General features: G+C 51.9%; 1 protein-coding gene across 8 annotated transcripts in view; it reads left to right on the top strand.

Annotated features, from left to right (window-relative positions):
* The window catches only part of MED27 (mediator complex subunit 27), a 204,286-nt gene that overhangs the window by 175,939 nt on the left and 15,781 nt on the right, over window positions 1-12,566 (top strand). For 2 of the 8 annotated variants that reach the window (NM_001001644.1, XM_085011190.1), the window contains 2 exon segments: window positions 1,106-1,213; window positions 11,171-11,212. In NM_001001644.1, coding sequence (NP_001001644.1) covers window positions 1,106-1,213; window positions 11,171-11,212 — 150 coding nt within the window. 8 annotated transcript variants of the gene reach the window in all.

The raw sequence follows: 12,566 nt of genomic DNA, 5'->3' as shown, positions 1-12,566 counted from the left end.
TGGCGTAGCAGCATTTCAAAGTACCCATCCAGACGTGCGATGCTTTTAGTAACACTCTCGTAGATGCAAATAACTGTGTCGTATCGTTTGCTTCCCCTGTTTATATTCTGCACCATTGGGGGCATACAGAAATAGACAAACTCAGCACTAGACGTTACTGGGAACCAGATGCTAGTAAAGTTCACTACATCCAGGACTAAGCAAGGAGAGAGGACCGCTGGCGTTGGGGGACAGTAGGTTAAAAACTGCAAGGAATGGGGAGAGAATAAGGAAAGAATGGCTGAAGGCGGCAGCCCCCAAAACGGCCTCCCGTTGGATGTGCAGGCTCGGGATTGCTGCTTAGCCCAGCAGGGCTCCTTTGGGCCACCCCTGTGAGGCCAGAGCCTCGTGGAACAACCTGGACAGTGGGCCCTGGGCTGGGCCGCCTTTAGGGTCTCACCTAGGAAGTGAAAGGAAAGTATCGGAGGGGTTATGTGAGCCCCTAAAAGAAAGGAAGGCGCTCCTTCTATCCCGAGGGCTGAGCCTGTTCCTCAAGCACTGCCGGTTATCTCCCCCCCCCCCCCGCCCCCGCATCAGTGAAACGGCACCTTTTTTTTAGGTGTTTGGGGTTTTTTTTTTAATCCCTCACGTGTGATTAGGTCCCAAGAGAGTCAGAGCACTTAAATGTATTTACAGGATCATGTTCCTTTTCGGAAAGGAAATGCAGCTGCTTTTCCTTTACCTTCAGAGCGTCTCCACTTTTTACCAGCTATTAAAAATAGATCGTTCAACCGGGGAGTCTTCGGTGCCTGCTTTAATCTCTCTACCTGTTCCACGAGCGCTCGTAGGGTCGTGAAATCAGAAGAAAACAAACGTGCTCACTGACTCGTGGGAGGCTGGAGTCATGGGAGGGCCTTTGAAGGAGGTGATCTTGAGGCGGGAAAACAAGAAAGGGGAAGTAAACGTTTGGCACTTCTCCCGAGAGTTTACGAGGCGAAATTAGAAGTAAACTCAGGGTAGGTGGACGAACGGGTTCCCCCCCCCCCCCGCCCCCGTCCTAAATGCCTTCGGTCGTGCCCGCTCCTGTGACGCGCGCCTTCAGCTTTGCCTGCGTGTGTTTTGACAGGTGACCTTGGGGAAGGTGCTGAAAGTGATCGTGGTCATGCGGAGCCTGTTCATCGACCGCACGATAGTGAAGGGGTACAACGAAAACGTCTACACCGAGGACGGCAAGGTGAGCCTTCCCGGGCCTCCGCTCTGCTTTCCCCTTTGTTTTCTGAATCCCGGAACCGATGTGGCAAAGTCCCAGATGAAGGACATTAAACACCAGGAATCACAGCCCAAATGATCCACAAGCATAGACTTATCAGTAGGAAGCTGAACACTTTCCCAAAAAAATCAAAAGCAGTCCTCTCTCTCCCCTTGCATTTTTCATCAAGCCTCTGCTTTTTCTTTTAAGCCTGATGCCCTTAGTTGAATTTCTAATGTATCACCTTAGACCCCAGTTGCCTCATTAAACGTGTCTTCTGAGGAAATGGATTTCTTTCCTTTTTCTTTTCTTTTCTTTTCTTTTTTTTTTTTTTTTCGGCCTAGTTGGGCAGCACATCCATAGCCCAGGGTTCAGCATTCTGCTCTTCCTAGAACCACGCGGAAAACGGGAGTTAGTTTGACACACAACCTGATGTTTTTCCGTGAAACCAGCAGGAGCCCCAGAAGTGGCTGCTCCATAGCGGCTCACCGTGAATACTGCAGGTGAAAATAGATGGGTTATTTCCACGGCTGAATTGTTTCATGGGAAGTTCACCCATGTGAACCCCAATTGCTCTTGACGGCACGGGCTCCATCTGGCCCTAGAGAGAGCCGCAGAGGATGCTGATGGGAGCTGACAGCCTTCATTTGTGTTTGCTTCCAGAGTGTAACGAACATTCTGCCAGGGACACCCACCCAGATCCACCCTGGTCACTTCCTGGCACTAAGCCTCCGTCTTCCCCTCTCCCTGGAGCTTTCCCTTCTCTTGATAAATCCCATGAAAACTTAAAAGTTCGTTGGTTTCAGCACTTCCTGCCCAACGGCCACGTTACAGTGAGGATAGCATGCTCTTCACAAACAGGGAGCAGACGCAGCTCGGCTCCTAGCGGTGTGTGTGTAAGAGGTGTGCCCGCAAAGCGACGAGGTTTGTGCTGGGAACACGGAGCCCGGCGTGTGCACGTCCCACTGGAGGGTCGTCCGTCCGCGTGGGGAGCCGCTTTCACTCCCAGGGCGCGGCCGAGCTCTCGTGAATCAACCCGCCGCTAGCAAGGCGTTCCTGGAGGGAATTTCCTGTTTCTTTTTGGAAACACCCAAGTGTCTTTGGAGCACGTGTGGAGAGTAAAGCAGATAATTGGGGTGGGTGTGACGTGTTGTACATGTGTCACAAACTCGGGTGGTGGTTCTAAACGGGGAGCTCCAAACCACCTCACAGCAGCAGAAGCCCCGCTGGGCAGGGGATACCCTGGCCCCCGCGTCAGGGGCCATTTAGAGACCTGGCTCTTGTCGCCTCTGTTCAGGATGGACAGCTTTATAGTCAGAGGTGGAGGGAAGACCCAGCCCTTGCTCTCCAGGGACTTGCTCGTGACTCGGGGAGATAAAGAATAAATACAGCAAAACTCGGCAATAATACCCACCGGGCCATAAGCGGGACCAGATTCAGGAGGCAGGTGAGGCATCGTCTGAACTTAGGTCCAAGGAGCAGGGCTTTTGCCCTCTGCGGGGCACCTTTCACGTTGTATTTACACAGCGGTCGCGACGCGCACTGCACACCGCAGTTGAAAAGACGTGAGCTCTTTCCACGGCTGCATCGTTTCATGGGAAGCCCTCCGTGCTCTTGCCCGCGAGGGCTGCCCTAAACTGGAAGTGTCCAGGGCAGTGCTCGCACCTCGCCTCCAAGGCAGAGCGAAACACGTGAAGGCTAGTACTGTTCTTCTTCCGCACTTAGGACAGGGAGGTAGGAGGTGGTTTCACGAGGGTGCGTGCAGAATCGCTCTCTGGTCACGCCTCCCCAGCTGCTGCAGAAGCTTCCTTTCCTTGCATCTACCCCTCGACTCCCAGACCCCCGGGGTTCCCTTCCCCCCCGGCTCATGCCCCGCGGCCATCCTCATGGCTTCCCCGTCACCCCCCCAGGGACCACTCCTGCTCTGTGTCGAGGCCAGACCTCCCCAGGTGCACAAAACCAGCCTCAGCTTCCCTCTGCTGGCCCTTACCCGGGAGGGCGGTACCACCTGCCTGCTCAGGCTCCCTTCTGCTCCCTCCGCACGGTCTCCTCTGGGACCCGGGCCCGTCTCCCTCTTTAGCCCTCCGGCGGGCCCGCTCCTTCCTCCCGACGTCTCCACTCCTCTTCGCGTCCGGTTACTCTCCGCCCAGGAGCTGCCCACCTCCTGTCTCCAGGCCTCGTTGCAGTCTGGCCTCCAGAGCTGTCTTCCGAAACACACACCGAGGGCCCGATGGTACTTTCTGCCACCTCCCCGTTGTTCAGAGCAGGAAAGTGGGATACTGGTAGATGTTACACACAAAGCAGTTGATGGTCAAAAAAGCTGGAGAAACACCGGGTTTCTTTACTGGAGAAATCCTTCGGACTTCAGTTTGCCCATGTGCCTTATAGTAGGCAGTCTTTTGCTAACTCGTTTGACCGTTTTTTTTTTTTTTCCTTCCTTTATTCTTGAAGCATATTGTGACACTGGCGTTTGGCAAAACGTTCTTCTGAAGATTGTGGCTTATAGGATAAGCTCCAAACCCCCTTCGCAAGGCCTAGAAATGCCTAGTGGTCTGGCCCCCGCCCACCTTTCTGACCTCACCCACCATCGTCACTGCACACATTTCATCTTACGTTCTAGCCTTTTGTGCTACTTGTGGCCCCCAGAATGTGCCGCATTCTTTCATGCACTTGCACCTGCTCTGTGCCCTTGACCTAGGCTGCCCGCTCCTCCTGTCCCCCTGACAAACGTACTTGTCCTTTTACACTGGCTGTATGCCCTCCTGCTTCTCACCCTGTCCCCGTTTTCCCAGGGGCCTCTTCTGTGGGCACGGGCTCTGGAGGTGGCAGGCCTGCTCCCAGCACATTGCTCATACATCCACAGCACTTTGGCTAGTTTTTTTCTAGAACTAGAATTAGTCCATCCTGATTATTTGTTGTTTTTCATTTTTGGGGTTTTTTTTCCTTTTGTCTTTAGTCTTTTTCGGGCTGCACCCATGGCATGTGGAAGCTCCCAGGCTAGGGGTAGAATCGGAGCTGTAGCCTCCGGCCTGCTCCACGGCCACAGCAATGCAGGATCTGAGCTGCATCTGCAGCCTACACCATAGCTCATGGCAACACCAGATTCTTAACCCACTGAGCGAGGCCAGTGATCGAACCCGCAACCTCATGGTTCCTAGTCAGGTTCGTTGACCACTGAGCCACAACGGGAACTCCCATCCTGATTATTTGTTGACGTCTCTGTCTTGCAATTAATAAAAATACTGGTATACCCCATGCTAAAGCAAACTCTGCCTCTAGTGATTATCAATCCTGGCTACCGCTGTTGGGCCTGTCTTCCAGAGGAAGGAAACTAAGACCCAGAATGCCCACAGTCAGCCTCCAAGCCAGATTTCCAGCCTCCATCTGCCAGAAGCTCCTTGAGGGCCAAGGTGGTCCCAAGAATCCCCCCATCACCGGGTCATACCTCGGGGCCTGGTACAGGGTGTTATTCCGCAGTAATGGGGGCAGGGCGACGAAGGAGCCTCCTGGGCTGTGAAATGCTCTAGCTGGGGTGGAAGCGTCGAGAGTCAGAAATCGGAGGCGGGGTCTAAGGGAAGCAGCAGGGAGTGAAGGAGACACGTGTGCACATGGGTCGTAGTTCTCCTAACCTGGTGGGTTCTCTGGTCACCAGAGGGAAAATGAGTGTGTGTCTGGGAAGGTGAATTCTCCCGACTCGTGTCACAAATGCCATGAGTCCTCCTGCCTCCTTTACACCTGCGTCCATCGGCCCCAGAGATAAGCAGGGACCCTCAAAGCAGGAAGAGCCAGCTCGAGAGGATGGAGTCCACTTGTTATTTAAAGGCCCGTTAGCCACATTTGGCAGAGAAGCTCTCAAGCGACTGCTCCGCCCGGAATCTAATTCCAGCCAATTTGATTAGCCCCTTTTTCAGAGTACTTTACAAATGATAAAAATAAAGACATGCAGACGTTATTAGTGTTCTATTTTTAGTACTGATGCTTGCGTCTGTGAACTTAGGTATTTATATGCATCTAAGCATCAGTGCAGCTAATGTGTTGTACCGTCTGGCACAGCCCAGATAAAATGCAGCATTTGGAAGGAGCCATTGGAGCTTGAGGTGTGGTCTGCGAGAACGAATCGTCACCTGCCTCGTCACCTTTGCGGTTGTGAAAGTGCAGCCCTGCATTTGCAGAGTTGGCGCCTAAGCACTGCCTGTGGTTGGGGAAGGAGTCGCTGCTGCCTCGAGGGGCCCCAATACAGGGGGTGTGGCTTGGAAAGACTCGCCTGGGCTTAACCAGGGTCTGAAAGGTTTACTTACTGCCCCTAGCGCAGCAATAGGGGCCCCACAGCAGCCCCCATTTCCCAGCCCTGGCAGGTTTTCCTCCACTAGGATCCCAGCCAGCAAGGCTCTCTGTCACTTTGTCCTCGCCAGCACCACCGGCCCAGTCACCCTGTCTCCCTCCCTGGGATGCACGTTTTTTGATGCCAAGCACCAGTATCTAATAAAATAGAAACATGCTGGTAAGACTTACCGACCTGTCCCTTGTAAGCAGAGAGGAGCAAAGAGCCGTGACTCAGCATGTTAAAAGGCAGATCTAAGTCGAATACCTGGCCAGTGTCCTAACTTTAGACCAAGCAGACTTAGCTGCAAAAATGAGTGTCTCGGTTGAATTTATCTTATTCAGGGATTTAGGTTATGTTAATGCTATAGCTTCATTAATTACCCCATATCAATAAAAAAGGCGGCTTTTAGCCTCCCAGCACAGGCGAGGAAAAGAAATGGTGGCATCAAAGGGAACCTTCAAAGACGGGCAGCGCCGTCTCCAGGGTAATTTCTGATCCCTGCATTCTTCCCACTTCAAAGTTGGACGTGTGTGTGAGTGTGTGTGGGTCGAGGGGGTTGGGGAAGCGCGAATCTGATTTCTCTAATAAGTGTTGGCATCAGCCCCGTTTGATATTAGATGCAGGGAACATTTTGATTTGTTATAGCCTTTGAAATTGTTCAGACGACCTTCAGAAAAATGGCCTCTTGTTACTTGGCCGGGGTGGGGCGGGGGGTGAGAGCTGGGGAAGGGGGATCCGGTTTAATTCATATGCAGAGGATGCCCCGAAATTGTGCTTTCAGCAGTTTTTTAGTAACAAATGTATGTCCTGATTGAAAGTGAAAAGTTGAAGAATAACAGACTCATAAAACTTGTTCACTTTCTTATTCTCCAGGGGAGGGTGGGCAGGCTTAAGCAGGTGACCAAATACAAGTTTGGGGTTTTGCAGACTTGGGAGACCATGGAGAAACTCATCACCGCTGCTGGTCGAGAGCCTTCTCCCCCATCACCTGGTGACCTTGGGAGATCAAGCTACTAACAAATAAAAGCTTTGGAAGTTGAAGTCTCTGTGAGGCTTATGAGTCTTCTTTGGAAGTGTTGATTTTAGATAATTCATAGGTCATTGTATTATTTCTGGAAATGAAGAACTGATCACTTTCTGATAAATAGCCGTCATTTTCACTTGCTGCTAAAGGACTTTTAGGGGTGATGATTGTGACATCAGAAGGCCTAGAGGATTTATCATCTTGAACCTTGCAAGGGTACGCCCCTCCCCGGGGGGCCCCATGCGTCAGCGTTTCCTTGGAATTCTCTACCGCACCAACTGCGTGATGCTGGCGAGCTGCTGAACATCCCACCCATCTGTGAACCGGCAATACTTTTATCATCCTCTCGGAGATTTGTGAGGAAACTTTCGAAGGGTAACGCGGGCGCGGTCGTGGGTCAACGGTATCCGCCCTCACTGGGCGCCGGCGGTGGCGGCAGCATCCTGTTGCCTGCGATTTGGGGACTTTCTGATGTTTCTTTTTTGTGAACACATTTGACCGTCACTGACGTCACCAGTTCTTCCTGTGCATCCGGAGGACCTTTGATGCCTGACGTGTAACCTGAGAGCCGGTGTCTCTGTGCTGAAGCCGTGGGTCATCTGTGGCTTTGTTTCATTTTACCTGGGAAGAGAGCACGTGCCCACCCCTAAAACACTCACCACAACCCCCAGAGTCCCGCAGGCTGCTCCCAAGACTGCACATTCAGCCACAATTACTCTAAGGTTAGCTTTTCCCTTTCAAGAGAATTCTAATGCTTGCCCAGAATACTGAGGGATCCTTTACTTTCTTTCTCCTGATACTGTAGTTCAAATAATGTCTCGTTCATGGGGCTGAAAGTTTGCAGCTTCCAGAATGCTGCTTTTTGAATATTGCAGCCAGCAAAAAATTGGTAGCCATGCCCTCCTTTGCAGCAAATAAGCTGCAGCTAATAAATATTCACTTGGATCCAGTCCCAGCCTCCTGAAATGAATTTCTGAAATCTTCCTGGCCCTGAGGAGAAGCAGGGCACGGACTCTAGAATGCTCGCTTCAGTGGCTTTCTTTGGCCTAAATCTAGCAGAAAATCAAGTACACACTACCTGCTGTGCCTTCACAGCAAAAGGGGAACCCATTGTCATCCGGTCCCTCTCTTACCCCCGTGAGCCTGGAAATTAGAGTGTATTGTCCACTGTCCTTCTATCCCAGATGGTCAGAACTGTTCCCTAGGGTCCTGAAGAATAAATTTAAACCACCTCCAGAAAGAGCAACACGCTCCCTTTGAATGAATGTGGTTTGAGAAGCCACAGTTAGGCTGGAGAGCCCATCTCTTCATTAAACCTGTGCATGTTTCTCTCTGGATGATTTTTCTGTGAAAATATTTTGCAGATACTGAAGGGTTGTGTGTGTGTGAGTGTACACACACACACACACACATATATATATGGTTTTCTCTTTTCAATTAAAACAAACTTTCAGTCTATTAGAGTTTTTTTGTGGTGCCACAGGTTAAGGATCTCACATTGTCACTGCGGCGGCTTGGGTCACTGCTGTGGTGCAAGTTCAGCTCCTGGCCCAGGAGTTTCTACATGCCGTGAGTGTGGCCAAGAAAGTAAAATTAAAAAAAAAAAAAAAAAAAAAGGAGTTCCCCTTGTGGCTCAGCGGGATATAAACCCAACTAGTATCCATGAGGATGTGGGTTTGATCCCTGGCCTCTCTCAGTGGGTTAAGGATCTGGCATGACCATGAGCTGTGGTGTAGGTCACAGACACGGCTCGGATCCCTCCCCATGTTGTGTGGCTGTAGTGTCGGCTGGCAGCTGCAACTCCAGTTCGACCCTTAGCCTGGGAACGTCCTTATGCCACTTGTGCAGCCTTACACAAGCAAATGAATAAAAATTTAAAGAAAGATAATATACTCAGTAAATATTACCTGTCAATATTATAAAACAACTGCAGATTCTTCCTTTTTTTTCCTTCCGTGGCCCTGTGTTGGTGTTGTGGTCGGCCTGCGTTTGAGGTGAGCAGGCAGGAAGGGTAAACAGTGGAGAGCCTCAGAAGGAACAGCTGGCGGCTGAAAATGGAACAAGAACTGTATTGGTTCCAAATCCAGACACTGATGTGACTTTCCCTAAGATTTAGATTTAGAATCCTTGGCATCTCCCTGTCATCTTGGCAGTGACTTTGGTGAAACTAAAAGCCACACAGAATCCTTCTCACTCCCTCCACAAGGTCTGGGGCGTCTTCAGAGGCTACGTCTTTTAAGCCCAGAGCTGAACTCTGGCGCTCAAGCCACGATGGGGGGACTCCTCCTCTCCCACGTGCCTGCCGCCCGCCCAGCACTTCTCTTCCACAGGATTGATAACGCAGGGAATTCGCTTCACGTTTCTTTTGAGACTTCCCTCAGTTCTCTGGAGGTAAAACATCCCCTTTTCCCCTGCACATCACTAACCTGTCAAATTAAAAATCTAATGCCTGGAGATTTTTTAAATTCGGACTCCCATCGGTTGGCCTCGTTGGGGAGCAGAGGCTGAAAGTGGACCCCATCTCTCTGGAGAGCACTGGAGCCGGAGTAGAGGGGACTCTTGTGGAAATCCAGGAAGGACTTGGTTCTTGGGGTGGGACAGACAGATGCAAGGGAAGGGTCGATCGCAGCTGTCGCGTTAGTGTCCGCGGCCTTGGATCCGCTAACTGACCTCCTCCGCAGGAGCCCCGCCGAGGCCAGAGGGGCCACCCCTGAACCCCGATCGCTCTGCATATGAACAGAAGGAAGGCAGGGAGAACGGAACGCGTGCCTGTCCACAGCCTGACCTTTCATTCCCGAGGGCTGTTTTCAGAAAGCCAACAGCCTGGAACAGAACTCAGAACTGTCCCGTGTCCAGTGCAGCACTTTGCTGCCTGTCTTCCTGGAGGAGTCTGATGGCTCCTCGTGCTCCCAGGCGCCCCGAGATCAATACACCAGTTACAGGCCTAAGTAGCCGTGTCTCAGGTTTCCACCGTAACCGCTGGCCAACCCCCGAGGCCACTTCCAAGGGGCCCATTGACCAGGTGTTTCCATTTGCTCAGCTCTTGAACTCATATATGAAACTGATTTTTTAGCACCCGTGGGACATACTGACAGCCTCTCTTTTAGTCTGCACTGCCCTTCACTCTCCTACACTGTAGTCTATTTTTGCACTCTGTTGTTGTAACCTCTTGAGATGGTAGGAAGGCATTGGTTTGACTTATCATACAGCCTGTGCAGCAAGAGTGGTTTTGGTTTGATGGAGCCACATGCAGGACCAGGAGTTGCCAGAGGAGGGCTGGACTGGGTTCACTCCAGACTCCACCCGCCTTCATCTCAGACCCCTGTTTTCCCTGGTGGAGGGTTTCTGCCCTGACAAGCCATCGCAGTTAACCTGGGGAGCGCTGCTGCAGCGGGTGAACAAATGAACAGATTTCCAGAGCTCCTAATTCAGATCCTCCGGGAGGGGCCAGGAAATCTGTATATTAAAAAAACCAGGAGTTCCCGTCGTGGCGCAGTGGTTAACGAATCCGACTAGAAACCATGAGGTCGCGGGTTCGGTCCCTGCCCTTGCTCAGTGGGTTAACGATCCGGCGTTGCCGTGAGCTGTGGTGAAGGTTGCAGACGCGGCTCGGATCCCGCGTTGCTGTGGCTCTGGCGTAGGCCGGTGGCTACAGCTCCGATTCATCCCCTAGCCTGGGAACCTCCATATGCCGCGGGAGCGGCCCAAGAAATAGCAACAACAACAACAAAAGACAAAAGACAAAAAAAAAAAACCAAAAAATTCCCCCAGAGGCTTCTGAAGCCAGCCAACTTTGCGCACCAGCAAGCGAGATCTCCAGGTCGGGCCCTGAACCACTGACTCATCCCCTGGGAAGGAAGGTTGCTCATGGATCCAGCCACTTTGGCTGCTTCTGGGTGTAAGCGGGAGAGTATGTGCCTGGCGGGGAACTGATGCCCAGCAGCCCGGGAGCTGTTTTCCTCCACCCACACCTGTGACACACTAGGTCCTGTGCCAGGACCGTGTACACAAAAGAAATAAAGTTGCAGTCAGTTTTAAGTGCTGGGAAAATTTCTAACTTTCGAGAGGATAAAAAGAAGCAGGACAACAGGCATGGGAATGATATTTTAGACCAAGTGACTGGGAAATGCCTCTCTGACAAGGTGACATTTAAACCGAAGGAAGTATGGGAGGAACCATGCGAGGGCTTGTGGGAAAGCAATCCAGGCAGAGAGCACAGCAGGTGCAAAGGTCCTGAGGCAGCACTGACCTTGGCATGTGGAGCGGGAGACCCGCGGTGGGAGTCCAGGTGAGGAAAGTGAGCGAGCGGTTCGGTGCACAGGGCCGTGGATGCAGCCAGGGCCTCAGGTTGACTTCTTGGTACCCCTTCATTTTATCTCTTTAAATCACCACAGGTTGGTAAAGAAGAAATTAAGGCACAACATATAGGATCCTTTCAACTCCAAGATTCTGCTGTTTTATAATCATAGTTTGGGGTGGGTTTTTGTTTGTCTTTTCCCTAAGCCTCTTAGCAGCAGTTAGAGCATCATTTCTTGAAGCCCAGAATATTCTCACCTTGATGCTGATGTTCTCTTCTCTCCCCCCTCCCCCGCAGCTTGATATATGGTCCAAATCCAACTATCAAGTATTCCAGAAGGTAAGCTTCACTTTTTGTTCTTCCTCAAGAGAGATTAAGAGCAACATGAGTACTTCGACGTATGAACATTGGCCTTAAATGAGAGGCTTTTTAAAAAGTGGAAAAAGCCAGGCACAAAAGGCTGCTCACTGTGTGGTTCCGTTTATGCCGCATTCTGGAAAAGACAAAACATTAGGGAGAGAAATCAGATTTGTGGTTGCCAGGGGTTGGGAGTGAGGGCAGGAGATTGTCCCCAAAGAGGTATCAGGGAACACATTTGGGTGATGGAAATAGTCTGTGTCTTTTTTCTTTTGTCTTTTGAGGGCCACACCTGCCCCATATAGACGTTCCCAGGCTAGGGGTCGAATCAGAGATGTGGCTGCCGGCCTGTACCATGGCCACAGCACCCTCGAGCCACGTCTGTCACACCACAGCTCACGGCAACACTGGATCCTTAACCCACTGAGCGAGGCCAGGGATCAAAGCCCCTGTCCTTGTGGATCCCAGTCGGGTTTCTTACCGCTGAGCCACGATGGGAACGCCCTTCTGCATCTTAATCGTGGTGATTACACAACTGTATGTTTCAAAGCCCATAGCACTGTATGCCTACAGAGGGTGAATTTTGCTGTATGTAAATTATACCTTGAAAAAAAATCAGAGGCTTGTGAGTTGTTCCAAGCTCAACTCACAGCTTTTAAACTCAGTTTCTCACAGCCCTTCTGACCTACACAGGTGCCTCCGGGATGGGGGGGGGGAGGCGGCCCCACCCCCACTCTTCCCTGCAGTGACGTCTTCTCCAGATGTTAGCTTTCCTCGAGAAAGACTGTTTGGGAAAAAATGAAGTGTGACCGGGGAGAATCCGTTTTCCCAGCTCCCAGTGGTGGAAGGGTCCCTTCCCTGGCCCAGCTCAGTACTGGGGCCTCTGAGGGTTCCTCCCACAGCACCCAGGCCAGCTCCCCTGTAGGACACCAGCCGCCTGCTTCTCTGCTTCCCTCCCGCAGAGCAGACCAGGGTGTTGGTTGTAAATGCATTCGTCGCCCCCTCTCGTTCGACAGCAACTGCTCATCGAGCCCCTTGGCCCTGCGCCAGGCCCTCGGCTGGGTCCTGGGAATCCAGGGAAACAAGGCACACGAGAAAGCTGATAAATCAGAGAACTCCAGCTTGTTACTGGGAGACAGGGGTCGAGAGCAGGGAGGCCTTCTTCACGTCGCGTCAGGGGAGTCACAGGAGGCCCTTCTGCAGCAGAATTCGAATGGGGACAGAAAGGGGAGAAGGAGCAGGAGGAAGGTCCCGGACGCTGGTCGCAGCCACCCCGAAGCCTCGGGTGGTCCAGAACCGGCGGGAGCCCGTGTGATGGGAGCAGGCAGCGGGTGGG

The sequence above is a fragment of the Sus scrofa genome, chromosome 1 (assembly GCF_054392235.1).
Source record: "Sus scrofa isolate SSC_HxYL_T2T_F1_AM1 chromosome 1, Sscrofa_HxYL_maternal_Yorkshire_Landrace_v2.0, whole genome shotgun sequence".
Taxonomy (NCBI): domain Eukaryota; kingdom Metazoa; phylum Chordata; class Mammalia; order Artiodactyla; family Suidae; genus Sus; species Sus scrofa.
The sequence above is the reverse complement of the archived record's forward strand: the minus strand, read 5'-3'. Positions and strand labels throughout refer to the sequence as shown.